Source organism: Peromyscus californicus, unplaced genomic scaffold (genome assembly GCF_007827085.1).
Source record: "Peromyscus californicus insignis strain IS unplaced genomic scaffold, ASM782708v3 Scaffold_4__1_contigs__length_199733344, whole genome shotgun sequence".
Lineage (NCBI taxonomy): Eukaryota > Metazoa > Chordata > Mammalia > Rodentia > Cricetidae > Peromyscus > Peromyscus californicus.
The window spans coordinates 173378677-173405342 of record NW_026294562.1 but is presented as its reverse complement, the minus strand read 5'-3'; the positions used below and the strand labels follow the sequence as shown (position 1 = coordinate 173405342).

The 26666-nt window shown below is 43.7% G+C and overlaps 1 protein-coding gene across 1 annotated transcript; it reads right to left on the bottom strand.

Annotated features, from left to right (window-relative positions):
• Window positions 1-4769: 4769 nt before the first annotated feature.
• LOC128125501 (cytochrome P450 2B1-like) lies at window positions 4770-24782 on the bottom strand. The gene is made up of 9 exons (XM_052762959.1): window positions 24612-24782; window positions 23355-23517; window positions 23084-23233; window positions 14236-14396; window positions 12872-13048; window positions 12284-12425; window positions 10097-10284; window positions 9787-9928; window positions 4770-5243 (listed from the first exon to the last, which is right to left on the bottom strand). Exons 1-9 carry the CDS (start codon window positions 24780-24782, stop codon window positions 5062-5064), a joined length of 1476 nt encoding a protein of 491 aa, XP_052618919.1. The 3' UTR covers window positions 4770-5061.
• Between the last annotated feature and the right edge of the window lie 1884 nt (window positions 24783-26666).

The window sequence follows — 26666 nt, the reverse complement described above, 5'->3', positions numbered from 1 at the left end:
TCCCAGGTGAGTTCTGTTGAATGGTGTAATTTTGTTGTGCACTTTGCTCCAACCCATCAAAGTTCCCTTCCAGCATTTTTTTTAACCAAACTACAACAGTATCTGCATGCAATATGCATAAATTCACATGGTACTTTTCTTTTTCTATTATACTCATCAATACAAGCAGTATTAATCTCACTGTGTGTCTCTCTCATCTATTTCTATCACTCTGTGTCTCTCTTTTTCATGTGTGTGTGTCTATTCCAATCTGGTCCATCATATCCACCTTCCTGTACTGTACCCTCTGTCTTGGTCTCATTCCCCTACATTGTCCCTCTGGCTGACTCTCACAAGGCTGGTGCCATCTCCTGGTTTGCCTGTACTTCTGAAACCTTGCTGTGTCTATTATTCTCTAGTCATGGTGTGACTCCTTGTGCATCTGTGTCTCTCTGGTCTCATCTCTGACTCTCTGAGAGTCTGGCCTCCTTTCATGCCCTTTGTCTTGATTACTCTTCTATTGCTCTGCTAAGACACCGTGACCAGCTCAGCTGAGAGAGGAGAAACAATTTACTGGGGCTTACTGCCGGGCATCAGCCTCAGCAGTTTCGGGGGTCTGAGGGTGGGATACCTGGAAGGCGCAATAACAACTCAGAGACGATGTTCATGCAAGCTGACAGGTCACTTCAGGCTTCTGCAGTTGCTAAGTTTCTTTTGCTTCCCTGGCTTCTCTTAGCTTCTCTAACTTCTCTTAGCTTCTCTAAGCTTCTCCAACTTCTCTAACTTCTCTTAGCTTCTCTTTCTTTATCTTCTGCTTTTGCCCTGGTAACCTCAGTCTTTTATTATCACAAGTAAAGGGGGAACAGAAAGAAAAGGGGAAATCACCCAGTACAAAATGTTCTCATGATTCCAAAGGTTATTCTTAGAAATTCACCAATATATTCTTCATCATCTTTTACTAAACACAGGAATTATCCCAGACTCAACACCAAAGCAAGCATAATCTATTTTTATTATTAATGATTATACAATCTTTTGAGCACTTAACCCAAAGGCTAGCAACATGCAATTTCACAAAAATGGTAAAAATAAGAACAGCGGTCAACGTACCAGACAGTCATTTCCTTCTCACACAGCCTGCTCCAACCTCAAGACCCCTGTAGCCGCCTAAGTTCCTCCTCAGCCCTCTGCAAACACCAAGCCCCATGACTGGTGGGCTACAATGACCTCAGACAAGAAATCTGTCCCTGCAAGTCAGAACTTCTGTCCTTCTATATCCCAACAATTCCAAGGAAGACTTAATCTAATTTATAGAGTTTCCATGAAAGGAAGCTCACCTTTCCTGGCAGCTCTTTTCAATCTAGGAACCCATTAAAACTTAGAGCAATCACTCCATCAATTGTCACATTATCTCCACACTCCTTCAGGAGGAATAAAAATATCTGGATTAAAGCTGCCATCTCCCTTTCTTGGTGGAGGCCACCATTCTCCTCCTATTCTAGGTTCCCACACTTTTAGTTTGTCATCCCATCTATATGTTACTCCATCCACAGTCTTCAGCCAATATCCCTTAGGGTCTCAAGTTTTACACAATGTCCTTGGAACATCCTCAGAAACTGAATTATTCATCATGGCCAATTTAAGTCCAGTGTGTTGATACACATCATATCATGTGCTATAGTTGACCACACATTTGGTACAGTTTATCCAAGCCTAAAAAGCTTCCCCAGGCTGCAGGTTCTTTTCCATGAACTACATAAATGCCTTTAACCCCAGAGTGTGTGATCATCTCTGTATAATTTCCTGTTAAATTTACTTCACTCCTTTCCTGCATCACAGAAATCACCATTGATCTAGGAACACAGAACATGAAGATCAGATAGAAGAAAAAGACTAGTATTACAAGAAGTATTTATAAGGAGGAGGACATGACATGTGTACGCCATAAAGCATGAACTTGGGACACGTAGGCATTTTTGCCTTGGCTCTCTAGAGGCATGCTAAGCAGAAGATCCAGAAGGGAAAACACAGAGGGTTGATGGTCCACAATCTTGGGTCCCCTTTTCTCCAGTCTCTACTGGCAGCACATCAGCCATCTTATATGCCATCCCCGGCAGCTTACAGTTTCAGAGGTGAGCCCATAACCATCATGCCGAGAACATGCAAGCAGGTGGGCAGTCATGGTGCTGAAGCAGTACCCGAGAGCTTATATCTCATCCATGTCGGAGGCAGATAGAGAGCTAACTGGGAAAGGCATGAGCTTTGGAAACCTCAAAGCCCATCCCCAGTGACACACCTCCTCCAACGAGGCCACACCTTCTAATACTTTCCAAACATTTCTACCAAATGGGAACCTAGTATTCAAATATATGAGCCAATGGGGGTTATTCTCATTCAAACTACCATACACCGGTTAGGCTCACATCCATCTGTCATTCTCACCCAGATACTTTGTGTCTCTGATAACTATTTCTAGTATCACATATTTTAGTTCTATTTTTTTCAATGAAATTTCTACTTTGAAATGTACCCTTGCATGTTTTACTTGTCAAACCGACCCCCACCGCTAAATGAGTCTCTACATCGCTCTTCTGGATCTTTAGAAACCACACTGTCCATCTCTGTGTCTTCATCATTTTGACCTCCTACACACACCTGGGACTCAGCTCAGATTTTCCAAAGCTCCACCAGCAGATCCTGATCCCCCACCTTGATTTTGGCCTCCATGCTCCATTTTCTGGAACAAAGTCCTTTGTGGTGGTCAGACAGAACCCCTTGAGGAAACTCCAAGTCTTTTGACCACAAAATAAAATAATAACAATTAAAATCATACCTTAGAATGGGTTTGGGTGGGATCTTCCCTCTCAGTATCCTTAGGAACATTTCCCATTCACCATTTCCTGGAATAAGGATCAATGATGGCCATGAGCCCTTGGCCAGGGAAAGCCTCAGCCTGATTCCCTAGGGCCTCCATTATTGCCTCATATCCACGCAGGACTAGAACAGGCTGAGACCCATGTAGGCTGTGACAGTATTTCCATATTCCCCTCATGGCTACAAGGCAGAGCCCAGACTTCACAAGCTGACCCTGGTGATGGGTCCTTCCTATCATGGATCACACTCCACAGTGTTGTCTGGGTCTCATCAGAGAAGAATCCAAATTTGAGTTCTGTGGTTTCATGCGACCATCTCTCATGTCTCTTTCTTTAAGGCCATGGTCCAAGATTTTCTGAGAACCTTCTCAGCTTTGGATTTTATGAGACTCACAGGCTCCACACATGAAGATGTTGCTCTCCAGGATGGAGACCACACTATGTCTACCAGAACCTAAGTCCTTAGCTACCTTCCCACTCTTCCTCCTCATCACAATCCTAGAAGCTCCTCTAGTGCCACAGCACAACTGGAAGAGAATTACCAACCTGCTTTTTATATGCCTTTTGAACCATGGACTTGCAACTCTTTGCTGCCTGTGAGTATCACTTCCTTCTTCCCACCTCCTACCTCCTCATCCTGACATCCTCCAAATCTCACCCCTTGGAAGGATTTGAGTAGCTCATGGGTCTGTTTGCAAAATGTTCTCCAGCAAAGGCAGAAAAGAGACAGTCCTTGAGCTGGAGCTACCCCAGATCCAGACTATAAGATTCAGGAGAAGCCAGAGTGCCATGGTCCTACCTTGGCCTGTAACACAGTCCCATTTTTCTTGAAGACAGACTGTTCTGTTTGTTGTCCTGTTTCTGTGGTTGGTGGAAGAGAGTGAACCAGGAATCTTCCATGGCAATTGCTCCTGGTAACTCTCCCTAGGCTGCAGGGAGCTGGGTAACTAAGGTGGAAATTTAGAATCTCAGAGGTGAGTTGAGAGCTGCCTGCTGATTGGTCAAAGGCTGCCTAGAGACACCTTCCTAGGTGATGATGTTAAATAAATGACACTTCCCACAAGCACCTGCTTGTCCCAGCAGTGCGGTGTGCAGAGGCTGAGTTTCAGGGGACACTGCTCAAAGGGTGGCTCCCAGACACTTCTGTCAGAAGGTGACAAGACAGCAAGAGCAGATGACTCACAGAACCGGGTCAGTCTGGAGAGTTTGGGGACAAGGATTTATTCTGGTCATCTGAAGGGAGTGACAGAGATTAGAGAGACTAGGTCTGGCTGCATATTGGGCAAGTTTATGGAGTGAATCATGTTGTGACATTGTTGAGTTGTTTATTTACTTATTTGTTACACTTCCATTATATTAAATGCCTGGCATTAGCCATTTGCTATTCAAGGTTCTCACACCAGAGCAGGCAACAGGTTGTCCCTTCACCAACCTGGCCTGGATGTGATGAAATTTCCAGCCAGAAGCCCTTCTGAAAAGAACTTTAGTTACCAGACAATCAAGATGTCACATGTAAAAGTAGCCAGGAGGTCAGGGGACTGTGCCTTGTGATGACTGCTCTTGAGTGTTGACTTGACTTCATCTGGCATCAACTAGACCCCAAGCTGCTGGGCATGCTGTGAGGGATTTCTTATCAGATTCTTAGAGGCAGAAAGACCCACCCTAAATCAGGACCACACCTTCTGCTGGTAGAACACATGAAAGAAGGTAAATGTGCTTTTGGGTGAGAAAGATCATAAGAGAAGTCCACGAAGGTTTGTGACTCTGGCCTGCAAAGCACAGGGACCTTGAAAATATTGTGTGAAATAAAAGACACCAGACGCAAAAGATCACACACCATGTGATTCTATTGACATTAACCATGCATATTAGGCAAATCTATAGACACAGAATTCAGATCATATACAGAGTCCATCACTGTAGATTATGGATCACCAGGAGCTCTGACATAAGGGGACTGTGGCTGTTGGGATTGATTCAGTATGAGATGTGGCCTCCTGAAATCTCTCTGCTCACACATCAAGAAAGGCACCTGATTGATTTCACCAGTTCCATTCACCGGGCAGAAGAACACACCTCCAGCTTTGCAGAAGCTACAGGAAGGAGGAAGGAGGCAGTGACCCAGGGCCTGGTTCCAGCAGGTCTCTCAGAGGCAGAAAGATGGGGCCATTCTCAACAGGAGAGGAGACACCTGGCCACCTCATCCCAGTCAGCGGGCTAAGAAGCAGATCTGGTATGTTGGAGGCACTTTACCAAAGCCACTCTCCTTGGGACTGAGGTCAATGTCCTCAGGAGCCATGGGACTGGACACGGAGAAGTTCTGGAGGATGGTGGTGAAGAACAGAAACAACTCATTGCGGGCAATGCCTTCACCAAGACAAATTCGCTTTCCTGTGGGCACAGAGGATGAGCCATGTGAGCCCCAGGGCAGTATACAGCTTTCAGACTCTCCCATCCCATAACCCAGACAACCCTGCACATTGCAAAAATAAGAATGAGTTTGACCTTTAACCTGCAATTTGAAAACATTAAGAGATTACCAAAACCTTAAAGAATTGGTTCAAGGGCCCATGAGACTTCTTAGCATGGAAAGTAGCCTGCCGTCAGTCCTAAGGACATGAGTTCAAACCCCTGGACCCACATGCTGGAAGGAGAGAACCAACCCCCAAAGTCTATCCTTTGACATAAATACATACACACCCACCATACCACATGTATATGCACGGAAACATTTATACAATAAATCAATCATAATGCAAGAAAAACTGTTGTTTGATGTCTCTTGGTCACATCTGACAGATTTCTAGCTTTTGTTAGATTACCAGAGTCCTTTTTTCCAGAATGGTAAGAACCCACTTAGGATAGTAGTATGTGTACACATGTATAATGTAACATCTTTAGTGTTCCTTCCTTTCCCATGTGAGGGATTGGTACCCATTTCATAGGACTGCCCTGAGGGTGAAGGCACTGTTTACAAAGAATGTTGGGTTAACAACTGGATGGTGTTAAGGGTCCTGTATGATCCAGACATGGAGGCACATGTGTGCAAGTGCAGCATTTGGGAAACTACAGCAGGAAAATGATGGGCTGCAGAGCAAAATCTCTGTCTCTCCTCTTTCTCTGTCCTCTCTGTCTCTCGTCCCCACACCCCTCCTTTTCTCTTTCCCTCTCTCCCCTTTGCTTCTTCAGCTTGAGATCAAAGAAATTCAACAAGTTCACAAACACAAGTGTTCATACAATTGAGAATGGGCCGGGGCACATGATAAGGATTCTATGGCACCCACTGGATTCTCAGAGACATAAGGTTTGTCACCTCAGGCATGGAGCACCACAGAACAATGGGAGCCTGAAAGACCAGGCAGAGGCTCCACCACTTGCTCTGTACCTCAGAGATTCTTAATCTGCAACTGACCACCTCAGGCTTCAAGGTGGAGGAGGGATTTCCCAGCAATCCCTGTGCACCCCAGTTGCTGGGAAATTGTGCCTGTGTGGGAGTATTTAAGGAAAGCACCATATCCCATTGGGCACTGCCTTTCCAGAATTTAGGAGACATGAGCTTAGAAATTCATGGAGTACCTCTCTAAGATGGTTCTCCTAGAACTCATTTTATGATCCAGATTTTTTCAGAACAGCTGATCTCACTCTCAACTCAATGTCCCCATGCTTGGAGCTGGACATTTGGAACTGTTCGTGTCTCTTTGGCTCTAACACTTTTTGGCTTTCTCTGTCTCTGTCTCTCTCTGTCTCTCTGTCTCTCTGTCTCTCTGTCTCTCTGTCTCTCTGTCTCTCTCTCTCTCTCTCTCTCTCTCTCTCTTTCTCTCTCTCTCTCCCTCTCTCTTTCTCCTTTCGTCCATTGGTGGACTACCGGAACCTGTTCCTATTACCTCTATTAGACTTTTGATTTATTCCACCTACTTGTGTCTTTCTAAATTCCCTAGATACCATCTTAGCCCCTCCCCTTTCTGTCTAAGGACACCTTGTCATGTGTTCCTTCTGTGTCTTTCCTTGTGTTCCTTTGTCTATTAAGTTGTGTCTCCTGCCCTTCCTTCTCTCTCCCCTACTCTCTTCCTGTCTTACCACTTCACCTCTGATTCCTCATCCTTCCTTCTCTCTCCCTCTTCCTCTCTTCCTGTCTTACTCCCTCATCTCTGGTTCCTCCCCCTTCCTTCTCTCTCCTCTTCCTCTCTTTGGGTCTTCCCCCTTCACCTCTGGTTCCTCACACTTCTTCACTGTCTCATGTCCACTCTGAATCCTTCCACATATCTCCGCCTATTGCAGTTTCCTTGTGTCCTCTGTGTGCCTCTCTTTATTGGGATCTGTTACAACATCCTTACCACTGTACTGTTTATTTGCCTCTGTCCCTTTTCTCCACATCCCTGCCTTTCTAGTCTTGGGACTGTTATATGGACAGTTCAGGAACCGGGCTGAGACCAGGGTCACTGAAGTCACTTGGACACTCAAGAATTGACACTTCTTAGTTGACAAATGGCTCAGCAGGAGAGAACTTGCCTAAAATTATTCAGCCAGGGGATGAGAACAGAGAGGCTCCACAGGAAAGCATCTTCTAGAATGCACCATGGAGAGGTTGGAGGTATGGGCTATTTCATAGAGAACTTGCTTAACACACACTCAGCACTAGGTCCTATCCCTAGCATGACGTGGAGTGGGGTACAACGAAAGGCTAAGGCATTGTTTCTAGAATGCCCCTTTCTCCAAAAGATAAAAACCCAAACACAAAGTTTCCATGTTTATATCCCATAGAGTCCATTAAATTGAATTAAATTTGGCTGGAGGCACCTTCTGTATGTAACCAACTAACCAAACACAAGAGGCAACTGAATTAATCGACAACTTGAGATTATATCTTCCAATGAAGTAGAAGTCTCAGTCTCTCATAGCAGTTGACCTACCCGAGGCTGCCAACTATTCCAGCATGGCCAAGTAAGGCAAAAGCAGAGCTGGCACCAATCAAGCTGTGTGTCCATGCATAGCTCCCTATTTTCTGTAGAAACCATGGAATGACTCTGATGGGTGCTGTAACTCTGAGCTTTCTTTGGTTCAGGATATTATCCATCATGGATGGTTTCTTTGCTCAAATACATGCTAGTAATTTTCCTTTCTCATACAATTTAACAAGACAAAGAGTATTTAATGCAAATAGACAACTGTGCCAGCACATGTCCCATCTCCCCAGTGCTCACAGATAAATGTCACCCTAGCCCCAAGACCCTACCAAGCTCATGGCATTCATAGATGATGTCATTTGTTCTTGCTGTTATTTCTTAAGAAAATGAATTTGCACTCTCTGCTAACCCACAAGCAACTCCTGCCAGGTAGGAGGTCGGTTGACTGCAGATCTTCACCTCTTCTTCGGTTCCCCAAGACCCAATCCCCAGCCTTCATCCCAACTTTGCATCCTTCCCGGCCCCCCTTCTTCCATCCCCTGTGGATCCCCCAGAACTTCCCCAGAAGACACTCCTTACTAACCCAAAGACCATTCCTACCAAGGAAGCAGGTAGACTGACAAAGGATCCCCACCTCTCCTTCTGCTCCTCCAGCTCCACCCTCGTCCCAGTCTCATCCTCAGAGGGGATGGAGGACATCAGAAGAGCAAGGCCCTCTGAATCAACTGAGCAAAGCTCATATGAATTCACAGACTGAGCCAGCATGCACAGAGCCTGCACAGTTCTGCACCAGGTCCTCTGGGCATGTATTATAACTTTCAGTTGAGTGTTGCATGGGAATCCTGGGTGTGTGAAGGAGTGGGTCTCTGATTCTAGTGCCTACCCTTGGGCTCTTTTCCTTCTGTGGGTTTGCACTGTACAATCTTCCATGTGATGGTTTTTGTTTTATCTTATATTTTATTCTGTCATATTTGTTTGTTATCTCTTAGAAGCCTGTTCTTTTCTAATGAGTGGCAGAAATAGGGTGGATCAGGAGAGTTGGGGAGGTGGGGAGGGAATGAGAGGAGTAGAGGGAGGGGAAACTGTAATCAGTATATATTGTATGAGAAAAGAATCTACTTTTAAAAAGGAGAAAAAATAATAAACAGATGTCTAACAGGAAAAGCAACTCTATTGAAAGATTTGATGCAACTGAAAGGGAACTGATAGATTAAGTTGATCATCACACTCTCTAAAGTAGAGACACTGTCATCTTATCTTTTGACGACTTTGCATGGGAATTACTACATTGGCCTTAAAGATGTCTTGAACATCTTGCCATGGGAATATCTGCACTCCCATCTCCTCTATTAATTAATCTGTTATTTATTGTAGGGAGCAGCAGTAGAAGCCTGGTTTTGCACTTAGCACATTTTGTTCTCTGTAAAATTTGCTTAAGTTTAGAGGCTTTTAAATACCTCTCCAATATCCTCCTGACTAGGTGAGGGAGACCAGCTCCCTCTTATTTCCCCAGGGTACTCTTGAGCAAGGAGAAATGAGGAAATTTTAGATACAAGCATAGAGAAAGAGAGAGAGAGAGAGAGAGAGAGAGAGAGAGAGAGAGAGAGAGAGAGAGAGAGAACATAGGATAGCCTCGGGAGGGCCTGGGTCCAAATCCACCAGCCTCTTTTGTCTCTACTAAAGGGATTTTTAAAGGAAGGCCAAGGGTTGGAGCAAAAGACCTCCCCACAGCACAGACAAGTGCAGACCATTCCAGTCACCTGGGGACCATGCACATGGTCCAGGTATCCCCTAATGCAGCCCTGTTGTGTAAAGCAAGCTCAGATCTCACCAGGAAACCTTTGTGGGGTACACAACCAGGATGCTCTCTTAGTTCAAGATTCCCCTGTGGGACTGTAGCCAGGGTGAATGGAATGGTTCAGGGAAAGCAGCTGTAACAGACACAGTAAACATGGACCTAGACCTGTCTGTGTCCAGAAGAATGAGGCTGCCCTCTAGTGTCCAGGAAAGGAAGCACAAATGGGTCTCACCTATAGAGAAGGGCATAAAGGCTTCATTTTTCTTCAGAGCCCCATTGGCATCCAGGAAGTGGTCAGGATTGAAGGTGTCTGGTTGTTCAAAGTATCGTGGATCATGGAGAGCTGAACTCAGGATGGGGTACACTTCAGTGTTCTAGGAGACATTATGAGACACAACGATATTAGTATACCCTGACTCCCATTTGCAGAGGGTCTGTCCCTGAGAAACACAATTTAGGAAACCACAAACAGACTGAAGTTAGCGATTAGGAAGATGAACGGTGATCGTGGAGTAGAGATGTGGAATGGCAGCTGGTCTCACCTTGGGGAGCAGGTACCCTCGGAACAAAGTGTCTTTGGTGACCCTGTGTGGCACACCAATTGGGATTAGATCTGAAAATCTCTGAATCTCATTGATGACAGCCTCAGTGTAAGGCATTTTCGCGCGGTCCTCCAGGGTTGGGAGTCGATGTGATCCAATCACCTGATCGATCTCCTTTTGGACTTTCTCTGCACAGAAGAGGGAGACAACAGATGATGCCCACCTCCCTATAATGCAGGCAATGCACAGTGACCCTGTTTTCTGCCAACTAACAGCATAGGAACAGTGCAGAGCCAAGTGTCTCTGTGAGAAAGACACAGTGCACTCTTGGACATGCACACCTGGGCTTCTCTCAGGCACCTGTCTCTCCAGCCACACTTAGAGCTATATAAGAGTCTCTCTCAAAAGCTCCAACCTTGCTTGTAAATAGAAAAAGGGAAAACCTACAGCAAAGGGCTGTTTCATCTATCAATGTGGAGTGAGGGTTGGATGGGGAGATGGTAAGAATTCCCTCCTTTTGAAATATATATAATGTTATAAATTGTGTTCCTGCATAACACACACGCAACACACACACACACACACACACACACACACACACACACACACACACACACACGGAGAGACAGACAGACAGACAGACATCCTAGCATAGAATTTATGTTTAAAAATCCAGGGGGCTCATTGTTTAAGAGCACTGGTCATTATATCTGAGGACCCAGGTTCAATTTCCAGCACCCACATGGTGACTCACACTGTCTGTGACTCCAGGTTCAAAATATTCAACACCTTCACACAGACATATATACAGGCAAAACAACAATTTCCATTAGTGAAATAAACTTTAAAATTCAGGCTAAGAATCTAAGGCTATATCTTTAGAAATAGAAGGAAGCAAATTAATCTGTGTATAACTCAATAGAAAATATGAATACATGAGTGAACACGTTGGCCGGTAAAATGGCTCAACCAGTAAATGTTCTTGACTTGCATCCTGACAGCCTGATTTTGACTCGCAGAACCCATGTGAAGGTGTAGGAGAGGCCCAACTACACAGAGTTGTCCTTCCACCGTCACACATGAGCTGTGGCAGGCAAACTCACAGTAACAGCAAATCATTTGTAAATTTTTAGAATTTGAGTGTTTAAGTCAACCAAGCAATGGATGAGTCAGTTATAGAAGGGAAATATTGCTGAGTGAATTAAATGTTCATGCTAAACACTGGATATATGTATTCCACTTTTGACTCTTTATATTAATATATTAGTGATTCAATAAATGATCATACACAAATAAATCAATGAACACAACTAGCCAATAATCAAGTGAATGTATAAATACTACTTTTCACTCATAATATTAAACAATTAATGAATCAATAAATGATTCCTACATAAATAAATCAACAAACACAACTACCCAATAATCAAGCAAATGTTAGATATAACAAAGGAACATGTGAGTGAATGAATGAATGAATGAATGAGTAAATATAAGAATAAACAGGAAGGTGTGTTGAAGAATAAAAATTCATAGATAAATGAGTGAGTTATTAAACAAATACATGGAGGAATGGATGGACACATGTAGGGTGAATTCAAAGGCCAGTTGGTACGATTAAGGAATGAAAATATTTGTATATGAATGGACCAATGAATCAATGACAGACAGCTCACTCATAAAATTCATGAGTTGATTAATCAAAATAAATGAGTGAAATATTTGTCATTGGGTGAAGCAGAATCTAGGATTAATAATCTATGGATATAGAAAAGATGGGCAGATGACTACATGAGTATGTGAATAGGTGTGTATCTGGATGGACAGAAAAATAGACAAATGGATGGGTGGGTACTAGATGAATGGGTAAATAAATAGAATGGGTAAATGGGTGCGCATGTGAATGGACAGTAAGATGAGTGAATGGATGGATGTAAAGTCGTAAGGAAAGAAGGGAGGAAGGATGGAAGGATGAATGGACAGACTGATAAATCAACCTTTAAGTGATAACAGAAAATGGGCCAGCTCAGGGTTCATTTACACACTACCCACAGCACTGCACTAGTTTAGAGGTAGACCAAAGCCTTCAGAACTCCAGATGTTAGAGGTCTATGTCTCTCTCATCCACACAAGCCTCCACAGCCAAAAGGAGCTAGAAGATCCCTCAACCAGCCTCCTGTGGCACACCTGCAACATGGGGGTATTTGAGCATGAGCAGGAAGCCATAGCGGAGCGTGGTGCTGCTGGTCTCGGTGCCAGCAAAGAAGAGAGACAACGCAGAGATCATGAGGTTCTGGTGATGGAACTCCGTGTGTTGGTTGGACTTCTCCTGGTTCCAGATGGGAGAGAGAATAGAGGGTCAGGGGTGACTGGGTCCTCACAGGGAAATGCTCACACATCCTGGGAACTGACCTTCTGTCTCACACTGTATGGACTGCATTGCCAGTCTCAATCCTCGACATTGTAATTGGCTCTCTGTTCTGCCTTCTTATCTCTCGACTTTGATCTCTGGTATTTATCATGATTTTCCTCCCAGGCTCTTCCTTCCTCTGAGGTCTTTTCTGCTTTTTGCCCCTTGCCCTGTGTTTCTTCCACAGCCTTCTTCCTCCCTGTTTCATTTTCTCCTCCTTTCTCTAGTCTTCAATTTCTAGATTCTTCTGATCTCCTCCACTCCATTTCCTATCTCTCCTCCCCATCCTCTGCCCCCCTTTTCCTCTGCTCACATCCCCAGCCTTCACTCTCACCCATCACTTCTCTCATTCTTGCAGGACTTACCTTCTCCATGCGTAGAAGGTAGGTATCAATGAAGTCTCTTGGATTGCTGGGGTCCAAGGTTGCCACGTGCTTCTCCACACTCTGGCCAATGTAGGCGAGGACTTCCTGCATGTTTTTGAAGATTTGCTTGTGGGCACCAGGAAAGTACTTCAGGAATCCAGAAAAGAGTTCAAACACCTGCAAGAAAGGAGGACCCAGAGGTCACCTTAAGCTATCTGGTCACAAGAAGTGGACAGTGCTCTAACTTAGTCACTATTCTATTGCTATGAAGAGACACCATGACCAAGGCAATTATACAAAAAAAAGTATTTTTGAGGGCTTTCCTACCATTTCAGAAGGTTAGTCCATTGGCATCATGGCAGGAACCATGACAGCATGCAGACAGGCATGTGCCTAAGAGCTGACATCATGATATACAGGCAGACAGGCATGTGCCTGAGAGCTGACATCATGATATACAGGCAGACAGGCATGTGCCTGAGAGATGAAATCATGATATAGAGGAAGAAAGGCAGAACTAGAGGGAACACTGGGCCTTGCAAGGCCATTTGGGAACTTCAAAGTTCACCCCTATCAACACATCTCCTGCAACAAGGCCCAGATCCTAATCCTTCCAAACAGCTCTTCATCTAGGACTCAAGCATGCAAATCCACTAGTCTATGTGGGCCAATCTCATTCCAACCACCACATGCTCCCAGGATGACCATATATTTTATGAAGAAAAACAAAACACATACACAGACACACACACACACACACACACACACACACACACACACACACACACACCTCGTATGTGTACACTATACACAGGCATGCTTTTGAACTTTATCTCTAAATCTGTCTCTATGCCTCTCCTTACATTCTCTGTGTCTCCTTTTTCCTCTCCTCTGCTCTCTGTCCCAATATCTTGTGCTGAATTATCATTGTTTCTATGAATTTGGGAGTTTTGCTTTATGGACACAAGGTCTCATGCATGCCAGACTAGCCTTAAACTCAATAAGTAGCTAAGAATCACCCTAAATTTATCATCTCTATGCCTTCGTGTGCAGGAATGGCATGGGTGGTGTACAACCATACCCAGGATACACAGTCTGGGCCTCAGGCATGAAAACCAAGTCTTCTACCCTCCGAGCTACAACTGCATCACCCACATCACCATTTTCTGCGTGTATCAATGGCTCTGTACTCCTGCATTTAGGTCTCTACCCTGCTTACCATCTCTCTCTCCCTCCTGCTCTCAACCTCCTTGCCTATCCATTTGTCTCTGCCTTTCTTACAGCCTTAAGACACTCCTTCTTTGCCCACAGACAAGCCTCTTCTATCCTCTGCCCTGGATGCTCCTCTGGTTTCATCCACTGACCTGACTGGAGAATGTACTGATGAGAGAAAAGGTCTGAAAAAACAGGTCCAGCAGATGAAGGAACTGGCAGTCTTTGTAGTCAAAGCGCTCTCCAAAAACAATGAAGCAGATGATGTTGGCTGTGATGCACTGGAAGAGGAAGGTGGGGTCCATGGGGGCTCCTGGAGGAGGAAGAGGATGAGGGACAGGAGGCAGGAGATATAGAACAAAGGGACATTTGGCTTCAGCCCCATCTCTGTGAGGCTGCCCCCACCACTTACTACTCAAAGAATGGCAACAGCAGCTACCACATTTGCACATGAATCTAGGCTCTTTATTCAGAGGTGTATGCATCTTTTTATTTAACTTCCCTCAATACTGTACAGAATATGGGATGCTATTTGTGTACACAGAAAGGGAAGCTACGTTCTCCAAGGCAACTCAGCTAATCATGGCTGGGATGAGGATGCAAGGATGGAGAAAAGATTATGTATAGTCAGTCTCCACCCTGTACCTTCTCCCGGGACAACATTCTGACTCTGAGCTGATGGCTAACTCTTACTGGCAGCATTGGTTCAGAGAAGGATTCAGGGAATGCCCGTGTGAATTTACAAGTCCTGCACACTCCTCACCCCTCTGACTTCTGGGCTCTGTGGTGTTCCAGAAGCCATCAGCACCTGCTGCCTGCTGCCTTGGTATGTCAGGTTCAGTCATGGACACTTGTGGTTGGAGGGTGTTGTCTGTCCAACAATATAGGGCCACCATTGCCCCTCCCCCTGGGGCTGGCTTGTCTGTGGTCTCTGATCCCATGTATATCTGCCAGTGGATGTGTCAGAGGAAAAGCAGGGTGGCAACTGAAGCTCAAGGTGTTGGAGTCTTTGTTCTCTTAGCCTATCACCCCAGCCTCTAGGCTTTAGGCCCAATGGCACAACCTGGGCCCCCAAACCCCACACATTGAAGTCAAAGCTGCTGACCAGCAGGCAGGACTTCTACAGGCAGGCTGGACTACCACCATCCCCCACCAAACCCTGTAACCTATAAACCCCACCCCATCCCACAAACCCACCCATCCTCCAAGACTGCAGAAGGTCCTGGACATATGTAATGCAGACACTAAGAGACAACAGATGCCAGCCTAGACTAATATACCCAGTAAAACTTTCAATCACCATTGATGGAGTGAAAAGACAATGCAAGACAAAACCAGATTTAAACAATACCCATCCACAAATACAGCCCTACAGAAAGCACTAAAAGGAAAAATCCAACCTAAGGAAGTCAGATGCACCCACAAAAATGTAGTCAATAGATAACCTGACAGCAGTAAATCTCAAAGAAGAGAAATACACATACACTACCACCAAAATATAACAAAAATTAATGATCACTGGCCATTAGTATCCTTTAATATCAATGGACTCAATTCACCTATAAAAAGACACAAGCTAACAGCATGGATAATGAAAGCAGGATCTATCCTTCTGCTGCATACAAAAAATACACCTCAAGTTCAAAGACAGACACTACCTCAAAGTAAAAGGCTGGGAAAAGACTTTCCAATCAAATGGACTTAAGAAGCAAGTTAGTGTAGCTATCCTAATATCTAACAAAATAGATTTCAAGTTAAAATCAATCAAAAGAGATCAGGAAGGACATTACATATTCATCACAGGAAAAATCCACCAAGATGAAGTCTCAATTCTGAACATTTATGCCTCAAATACAAGGGCACCCAATATGTAAAATAAACATTACTAAAGCTTATCACACATCAAACCAGACACATTATTAGTGGGAGTCTTCAACACAACACTCTCACCAATGGAAAGATCTGCCAGACTGAAACTAAACAGAGAAATAAGGAACATAAGAGGTGTTATGACTCAAAAGGACTTAATAGTTATCTACAGAACATTCCACACTAACAAAAAAGAATAGATCTTCTCAGCACTCCATATAAACTTCTCTAAAACTGACCACATGCTTGGTCACATAGCTAATCTCAACAGATAAAAAAACATTGGAAAAACCTCCTGTATTTTATCGGACCACCATGGCTTAAAGTTAGATTTCAAAAGAACAAAAATTACAAAAAGCCTACAATCCCATGGAAACTGAATAATGCCCAAATGAATCACCAATGGGTCAAGGAATAAAGAAAGAAAGAAATTAAAGACTTCCTAAAATTCAGTGAAAACGAATGTACTACATACCCAAACATACGGGACACTATGAAAGCAGTGCTAAGAGGAGAATTCATAGCTCTAAATGCACACATAAAGAAGTTGGAGAATTCTCACACTTGACAGCACACCTGAAAGCTCTAGAACAAAAAGAATCAAACTCACCCAGGAGGAATAGATACCAGAAAATAATAAAATTGAGACCTTAAATCAATAAAACAGAAACAAAGAGAACAATATGAAGAATCAATGAAACAAAGAGTTGTTTCTTTGAGAAAGCCAAGGTAGACAAGCTCTTATCCAATGTAACTAAAAATTAACAAAATCAGAAATGAAAAGGGAGACACAACAACAGACAATGAGGAAATCCAGAGGATCATCAGGTAACACTTCAAAAACTTTGACAAAATTGGAAAATCTTAAAGAAATGGATGATTTTCTGGATAGGTACCACATACCAAAGTTAAATCAAGACCAGATAAACAATTTAAATAGAACAATAACCCCTAAGGAAATAGAAACAGTATTAAAAGTCTCCCAACAAAAAAAGCCCAGGACCAGATGGTTTCAGTGCAGAATTCTACCAGATTTTCAAAGAAGAGCTAGTACCAATGTTCTCCATGTTGTTCCTCATAATAGAAATAGCAGAAGCTTTACTGAACTCCTTTTATGAGGCTACAGTTACTCTGATACACAAGCCACACAAATAGGCAACAAAGAAAGAGAATTACAGACTAATCTCCCTCATGAACATTGATGCAAAAATACTCAATAAAATACTGGCAAACAAAATCCAAGAACACATCAAAAAAATTATCCACCATGACCAAGTAGGCTTCATCACAGGGATGCAAGGATGGTTCAACATATGAAAATCTGTCAATGTTATACACCCTATAAACAAACAGAAAGAAAAAACACATGATCATCTCATTAGATGCTGGAAAACCTTTGACAAAATCCAACATCCCATCATGATAAAGGTTCTAGAGAGATCAGTAATACAAGGAACATACCTAAACATAATAAAGGCAATTTACAGCAAGTCAACAGCCAACATGAAATTAAATGGCGAGAAACTCAAAGCAATGTCACTAAAATCAGGAACCCACTCTCCCCATATTTGTTAAATATAGTACCTGAAGTTCTAGCTAGAGCAACAAGACAACAAAAATAGGACAAGGGGACACAAGTTGAAAGGAAGAAGTCAAACCTTCACTATTTGCAGGTGACCAAAAAAGTTCTACCAGAGAGCTCCTACAGCTGATAAACACCTTCAGGTACAAGATTAATTGTAATCAGGATACAAGATGAACTAAAAAATATCTGTAGACCTCCTATATACAAGTGATAAATGGGCTGAGAACAAAATCAGAGAAACACCACCCTTTACAATAGCCACAAATAATATAAAATACCTTGAGGTAACTCTAACTAAGCAAGTGAAAGACCTGTATGATAAGAACTTTAAGTCTCTGAAGAAAGAAGTTGAAGAAGATATCAGAAAATGGAAAGATTTCTGATGCTCATAGATAGGTAGGATTAACATGATAAAAATGGTAATCTTATCAAATCAATCTACAGATTCAATGCAATCCCCATCAAAATCCCAACACAATTCTTCACAGACCTGGAAAGAACAATCCTCAACTTCATATGGAAAAAAAATACAGGATACCTAAACTATCCTGTACAATAAAGCCACCTCTGGAGGCATCACCATCCCTGACCTCAAGCTCTACTATAGAGCTATAGAAATAAAAACAGCTTGGTATTGGCATGAAAACTGATGTGTTGACCAATGTAATTGAATTGAAGACACTGACTTTAACCCACACACCTATGAACACCTGATTTTTTTTTTACGGAGTTTCCAAAACTGTACCATGGAAAATAGAAAGCATCTTCAACAAATGGTGTTGTCATAACAGGATGTCAATGTGCAGAAGATTTCAAAGAGATCCATATCTATCACCACCCACAAAAATCAAGTCCAAGTGGATCAAAGATTCAATATAAAACCAGTTACACTGAACCTGATAGAAGAGAAATTAGGAAGTAGTCTTGAATACATTGGCACAGGAGACCAATTCCTAAATATAACACCAGTAGCACAGGCACTGAGAACAGCAATTAATAAATGGGACTTCTTGAAACTGAGAAGTTTCTGTAAGGCAAAGGACACAGTAAATAAGACAAAAAGACACACTAAAGAATGGGAAAATATCTTCACCAACCCCACATCTGACAGAGGGCTGATCTCCAAAATATACAAAGAATTCAAGAAACTAGACATCAAAATAATGAACAATCCAATTAAAAAATGGGCTACTGAGCTAAACAGAATTCTCAACAGAAGAATATCAAATGGCGGAAAGACATATAAGGAATTGCTCAACATCCTTAGTCACCAGGGAAATACAGATCAAAACAACTCTGAGATACCATCTTACACCTGTCAGAATAGCTAAGATAAAAAACACTGAGGACAGCTTATGTGAAGGGGATGTGGAACAATGGGAACACTCCTCCACTGCTGGTGGGGGTGCAAACTTATATAGTCACTTTGGAAATCAGTATGGCAGTTTCTCAGAAAATTTGAAATCAATCTTCCTCAAGACTATGCTATACCACTCTTGGGCATATACCCAAGGAATGCTCAATCATACCACAAGGACACATGCTCAACTACATTCATAGCAGCATTGTTCATGGTAGCCAGAACCTGGAAACAACCTAGATGCCCCTCAAATGAAGAGTGGATTAAGAAAATGTGGTACATATACACAATAGAGTACTATTCAGCAGTGAAAACAATGACATCATGAAATTTGCAGGCAAATGGATGGAACTAGAAAATGTCATCCTAAGTAAGGTAACCCAGACTCAAAGGGACAAACATGGTATGTACTCACCCGTAATTGGATAGTAGATGTAAAGCAAAGGATAATCAGACTACAACCCACAGCTCCAGAGAAGCTAACTAACAAAGAGGACCCAAAGAGGGATGCATGGATTGGCCTGGGAAGGGGCATTAGATGAGATCTCCATGAGTAAATTGGGGATGATGGATGTGCAATGGAGGGTAGGGGATGGGGGATGAGAACATAAGAGAATGGAATGGAGTGGGAGAGCAATGAAAGAGATACCATGATAGAGGGAGACATCATGGGAATAGGGAAAAACCAGGTGTTAGGGAAGTTCCCAGGAATCCCCAAGGATGACCTCACCTTAGACCACTAGCAATAGTGGAGAGGGGGCCTAAACTGGAATACTCCAGTAATCAGATCAGTAAATACCCTAACTGTCATCATAGAGACTTTCTCCAGGAACTAATGGAAGCAGATGCAGAGATCCATAGCCAAACACCAGGCTGAGCTGCAGGAGTCCAGTCAAAAAAAGAGAAGAGGGATTCTATGAGCAAAGGCATCAAGATCATGATTGGAAAACCTGCAGAGACAACCAAACAAAACTAGTGGGAACTTATGAAATTTAGTTCAACAGTTGTGTAGCCTGCATGGGACTAGACTAGTCCCTCTGCATAGTGAGACAATTGTGTGGCTTGACCTGCTTAAGGGCCCCCCTGACAGTAGGATCAGAATCCATCCCTGGTGCATGAGCAGGCTTTTTGGAGCCCACTACTTATGATGGCACACCTCACACAACTGTCCCTTGAGACAGAGGGAGGGACTTGGACCTGCCTCTACAAAATGTTCCTCCCCATGGGAGGCCTTATATTCTTGTAGGAGGGAATGGGGAGTGGTTTTTTGGTTGGGAGGGAGAGGCTGGAGAGGCAGGTGCTGTGGGATGTTCTGTATGGCAAATGTGTTGCTCTGATTGGTTGGTAAATAGAACACTAATTGGCCACTAGTCAGGCAGGAGGAAGTATAGACGGGACAAGGAGGAGAATAAAGCTGGAAAGTGGAAGGCTGAGTCAGAGACACTGCCAGCTGCCGTGATGACAAGCAGCATGTGAAGATGCTGGTAAGCCACAAGCCACGTGGCAAGGTATAGATTTATGGAAATGGATTAATTTAAGCTGTAAGAACAGTTAGCAAGAAGCCTGGTACGGCCATACAGTTTGTAAGCAATATAAGTCTCTGTGTTTACTTGGTTAGTTCTGAGTGGCTGTGGGACTGGCAGGTGAGAGACATTTGTACTGACTGTGGGCCCGGCAGGAAAACTCTAGCTACAGGCAGGAGGAGGGAAGAGGGGATCTTTGATTGGAATGTGTAATGAATAAAAAATTTTCTTGATAAAAAAGTAAAAATAAATAAAAAAGTAATGGAGGTGCATATAACAGTCATGAGACTTAATACACCCTTTATATAAAGAACCTTAATGTTACAGAGTTAAACAGACAATTCTCAACAGAAGAATTTTAAATGGCCGAAAGACATTTAAGGAATTGCTTAACATCATTAGTCATCAAGGAAATGCAGATCAAAACAACTCTGAAATACCATCTTACACCTGTCAGAATGGCTAAGATCAAAAACACTGAACACAGCTTATGTGGAGAGGATGTGGAGCAAGGGGAACACTCCTCCACTGCTGGAGGGAGTGCAAACTTATACAGTCACTTTGGAAATCAGTATGGTGGTTTCTCAGAAAATTGGGAATCAGTCTTCCTCAAGATCCAGCTATACCACACTTGGGCATATACCCAAGGAATGCTCAATCATACCACAAGGACACATGCTCAACTATGTTCAAAGCAGCACTATTCATAATTGCCAGAACCTGGAAACCACCTAGATATCCCTCAACTGAAGAGTGGATAAATAAAATGTGGTACATATACACAATGGAGTACTATTCAGCACTGAAAACAATGACATCATGAAATTTGCAGGCAAATGGATGGAACAATAAAATATCACCCTGAGTGAGGTAACCCAGACTGAAAAGGACAAACATGGCATGTACTCACTCATAAGTGGATACTAGATGTAAAACAAGGGACTGTTTTACATCTAGTAGACTGCAACCCATAGCTCCAGGGAGACTAGCTAGCAGGGAGGATCCTAGGAAGGATGGATGGATTGCCCAGCAAAGGAGAAATAGATGTCATCTACATGAGTCAAATGGGAGTGAGGGAAGAAACAGAGGAAAAGGGATGGGGAATGAAAACATAGGGGAATGGGAGGTTTGAGCTGGAACAGGGACAGAGTGGGAAAGCAAGGAAAGAAATACCATGATAAATGAAGACATCATGGGAATTGGGAGAAATAGAGTGCTAGGAAGGTTCCCAAAATCCACAAGGATGATCAAACATTAGACTACTGGCAAGAGTCAAGAGAGTGCTTGAACTGGCCTACTCTGGTGATCAAAGGGCTGAATACCCTGTCATCATAGAGCCCTCATCCAGTGACTGATGGAAGCAGATGCAGAGATCCATGGCCAGGTGCCAGGCCGAGTTCTAGGATGAGACAGAGCTCTAATAGATGAGACAGAGGAGGGATTCTCCTAGCAGGGGACATTGAGACCATGATGGGAAAAGTACAGAGACGACTAGCCAAACTAGTGGAAATGCATGAAATGTAGACTAATTGCTGAGGAGCCCCCATGGTACTGGACTAGGCCCTCTGGATAGGTGAGACAGTTTTTTAGCTTCAACTGTGTAGGGGGCCCCCAGAAAGTGGAATGGTGACCCATCCCTAGTGCATGAACAGGCATTTTTTGAGCCTAGTGCCTATGGGGAGACACTTTGCCCAGCTTTGGTGCGGGGAAGAAGGGATTGGACCTGGCTCAACTGAATGTACCCAGCTCTGCTAACTCCCCATAAGAGACCTTGCCTAGGAGGAGGTGGAAATGGTGTGTGCATTGGGAGGGAAGAATGGGGGTGGGGAGGACAGAGGAATCTGTGGTTGGTAAATAAAATGAATAGAAAATCTCTTAATAAAAAAAAGAACTTTAATGTCTCCAGAAATGACTCTGTGTTCAACTAAAGTCAAACTCCCATCAGCCTTTGTGCTCACTGCTGCCCACCAGCACATTCACAAGGGAGAAAACACAGTTCCCTGCTTAGAACACATCTGCAGTTCCTCCTGCTCCCTTTTCTTTCATATCTAAGGTCTGCATTTGTCTTTCATAAGACCATGGAGGGGGGCAACAACAAAGGTTAGCCAAATTGTCCTTCAACTCTTTATGCAGTAGAGATGACCTTGGAAAATTCAGCCTCTTGCATCCACCTCTGAATTGCTGGGATTACAAACACGCATGACCATGTCCATGGTATATGGTGCTAGAAGCAACCTACACTCAGTGATAGACACATCAAAGGCAGGGCCTCACAATGTAGATGGGAGTGGCCTTGAACTCATGTCCATCTTGCCTCACCTTCTAAGTTCTGAGAGGACAAGTGTGTACCAGTCATAAACAATTGACAAAGAAAATTAATTCATAGACTGATTTTCTGAAGAAACATGATCATCATGGTCAGTACATGTTTCTGAGTCATTGTGGACACAATATACCTCATGTTTCTTTCCCATTCTTGTATTTCTCTCTCTTTAAACCTCTGTCCATATTTCATCCTCCCCATACTCTGTGTGTGTTTCTGTGTATGTGTATGTTGTCTGTCTGTCTGTTTCTTTACCCTTTAGTGCTTCTTTCTCTTCTTTGGCTGTGCACTCAGGTCTCTGTATCACCATCTTCCTTTATGCCCATTCTCAGAGACTCACCCTGGGATTTCTGCAGCTCCTCCACCAGGCATTGGGCCTCCTCCTTTATCCGTTCCTCCACACTCCGCTTCCCCATCCCAAAGTCCTTCATGGTGGCCACAGAGAATCTCCGAAGGGTCTTCCAGCGTTCCCCATTGGCAAAGATCAATCCTAAGACAGGAGAAGCATGGGTAGAATACACTGGAAGTTCAGAGAACCTGAGTCCTTCCCCACAGCTCAGATTCCACCATCCTGGACCACATCCTTCACTCCACTCTGTCCCATATCTCACCACATCCCTGTACAATTGGCTCAACCACAGCAACTGTCCCGCGACCAGAGAAAGCCTCAGCTTGGTCCACCAGAGCCTCCCTTATGGCCTCTGTCCCACACAGCACGACCACAGGCCTCGGTCCCAGGTGCACTGTGAACACATCTCCATATTTTTCTCGAAGCTGCCAAGCATAAGGGCATGACGGCTGTGGTTAGTCCACACAGGTATTGTTGTTACACTGTGAAAACACTTAGGCACAAACTGGTCAATAGGCACCTCAACTTCTAGCAACCCTTCCTCTTCTGGGGACCTAAGATTGAAGGGTTAATTCCCCACATGGCCAGGGTCTGCACTGATTGGTTAGACTTCCTGATCAGTACAGCAGTACTGTAGAGTAGGGATGAAGGGCAACTCATGTTTATAATCCTGGCATTGTGGAGGTAGAGGCCAGAGAAATTCTGGTCTTCCTTGGCTACATATCCAGTTGGAAGCCAGCCTGACCTACTTATGTTTTTAGACTGTGTCACAACATCGAATATTAAGCAACAATGAACTATCAATACACAGATAAGATCAAAGGTATTATATGAAACTTGGAGGATCATGAGTCACCAAAGCTAAATAAAAATAAATGAATACACAAATGATGCAGAAGGATGATCTGATAACAACCAAGGGGTACCGGAAGTTGGGGTTGTTGCCACTAAATCAGCTCTCTAAATGGGAAGTGCAGCCAAGGATGCTAATTGATTATTAATAAACAAGTGGTAATTAAACATGATATCTCACTTGTGAAGGATGGTAAAGATGGTGCCAGGCTCAGCTGCTTGGAGGGTCCATAGTATTTATAACTGATAAGCACTCCCTACCTACCCCACCACCTGACCTGCCTCTTCTCCAGTTTGCTCCTGAACAAGGCAGGCTAATCCCTTGTGCTGGCAGAAGCAAACCTTATCTGTGGATGCCTCTGACATTTTTCTTTCTCTTCTGGAACAAAGAAGCACCAAAGAGGAAAATTGAAAACCTTTGCACACACCTCAACACCCCAACACCTTTCACACTCCAAGCACTGTAACCCACATGATTTTAACATAGTGAGGACTCAACTGTTGATCTGGGTACCATCCATCACCAATCAACACCTCACTTTTCACTCAGCGACCTTCCCACCTGAACTTTTTTGCCTGGGAAGAGTCCCTTGAATATCTTGCTGAATGATCTCCAGGAGCAAATATGGGGCTAAGACCATAGGGTACAGTGATGGACATGTCTCACCTGCATGAAGGAGTTGAGGAAGCCTCTTCTGTCCATCTGTAGGAGGTTCCCCAAGAGGGGTAGGGGACGTGGTCCTGGAGGGAGTTGACCATGAGCCTTTTTGTGTCCCTTGACCAGGAGTAGCAAAAAGCTGATGAGAAGAGTGAGGAGGAGCAGGACACTGGGATCCATGATCATGGTCTGACCACTGTGGATTTCACTGTACACTCCAGCAAGGTATTTTATGCTGAGCCTGCCTCTCCAACCAGTTGAGCAACTTGAGCTGTTCCTGCCTCCTTTTTCATCATTGTCCAGGAGTTTGAGCAGCCATAGTTCCTGTTTGGGCTGCTGGTGACCTGCTCACTCTCTAGTCCATAGATATTGGCAAGGACAATGAAACAGAACACAGGACAAAACATTGGGAGTAATGCATCTTGATTTCTGGGGGTGAGTGTGACTTGTCAGCTCAGGTTTGTCTGTTAATTTACTCAGCCATGGACCTGTGTGTGTGCTGCATATGTGAAGGGATTTTTCTTATGTGAATGTGCATATGTGAGCTTTTGTGTGTTCCTCCAGATATGTTTTGTGTCTGTGATGGTGCATGCATGTGTGTGTGTGCATGTGAGTGGATGTGTATTGGTTGGTTTTTCAAGACAGGATTTCTCTGTGTAGCTCTGGCTGTCCTGGAACTGATTCTGTAGACTATAGCAGCCTCCAACTCAGAAAACCTCCTCCTCCTGCCTCCCGAATATTGAGATTAAAGTGTGAGACAACACATGTGGTTCACAAGTACATCGCTGCATTGTGGGGCTCCTCTGTATGTTCTTAGTTTCAGGTGTGACTTGAGTGACAGGAGTAGAGGTGCATGATAATGTGTGAATCTCTGTCTGTGTGTACATACACCAACCCCAGTGCCAGTGTGATTTCTCGAGAGTTGCCTTTCACTCTCTGGCCTGTGACAGCCACAGATGGCAGAAAATGCAGAAGTCCAGAGACCAGAGACACAGAAGTGAGCAGGCTCAGCAGTCAGGTGGAGAGGGAGGTGTCAGCCTGGCGGAGGAGCAGTTGGAGCCTCTGAGTCTCTGGTCACTGAGACTGATGACTGCCTCCTCCTTCTGGCTGACTCAGCGCCTGAAGCTCTCTGACCTTCAATCTGACCCATCTCTCTCTCTCTCTCTGACAGTGTCTGTGTCCCCTGTAGACTCTGACCTCAGCATCCTCAGACTCTCTTACTCTGTTTTCTACTGAGGCAGAATACCAGAGGCTGGGAATTTATAATTAGTAGACATCCAAGAACATCACACTGATGTCTGGTGAGGCATTTGCTGCTGCATTATAACATGACATGGGGCAATCAAGTGTGACTAAGACTGACAGAGCTAAAAAGGAGACTAAACACTGCCACAGAGGACACAATCCTGTGATAATGACACCAATCCATTCACAAAGAATCGTGGTTAGAGTGTAAAATATCTCCTGAGAATCCATGGTTTTTTGAATGCTTGATCTCTAACTAACAGTATTTTCAGGATGTTCTCAGACTTGACAGAAAGAAGTAGGTTATTTGAGGGAACCTCTTCCCCACACCCTCCTCTCTCACCTTCCCACCTGCCATATACTCCCACAGCAAACCTAGAGGCCCAGCTGCCCTGAGTTCCTCTCTTGAAACTGACCTCAAGTAAATCCTTCCTCATATTCCTTCTGAGCAGATATTTCTTTAATCACATGATGAAGCAGCTAATGCAGAAAATCAGTACCAGGAGTAGAGTTGTTATGTGATAAAACTCCCCAATGAGTTCCCAGTTTGAAATTCTTTAGTAATTTGGGCCCCAGCTTTGACATAGGAAGGATAACATATCACTAGCAAAAAGGAAATTCATGAGAGAAAGAGAGAGAGAGAAAGAGAGAGAGAGAGAGAGAGAGAGAGAGAGAGAGAGAGAGAGAGAGAGAGAGAGAGACTGGCTCTGAACATTAACCCAATCTAAATAACTTGTTACACCTTTAATTATTTTACAACTCCCAAAAAATCTCCACCAACTAAAGAACAACTGATTGGTAAGGAACATTCCACAACCA

Excerpts from the sequence above, each read along its gene's own strand:
- LOC128125501 (XM_052762959.1), bottom strand. The coding sequence starts at position 24,782 with ATGGATCCCAGTGTCCTGCTCCTCCTCACTCTTCTCATCAGCTTTTTG. Across the intron at positions 23,518-24,611 it reads TCCTCAACTCCTTCATGCAG|CTTCGAGAAAAATATGGAGA; the intron begins GTGAGACATGTC and ends TATGCTTGGCAG. Across the intron at positions 14,397-23,083 it reads GGAGCTGCAGAAATCCCAGG|GAGCCCCCATGGACCCCACC; the intron begins GTGAGTCTCTGA and ends TTCCTCCTCCAG.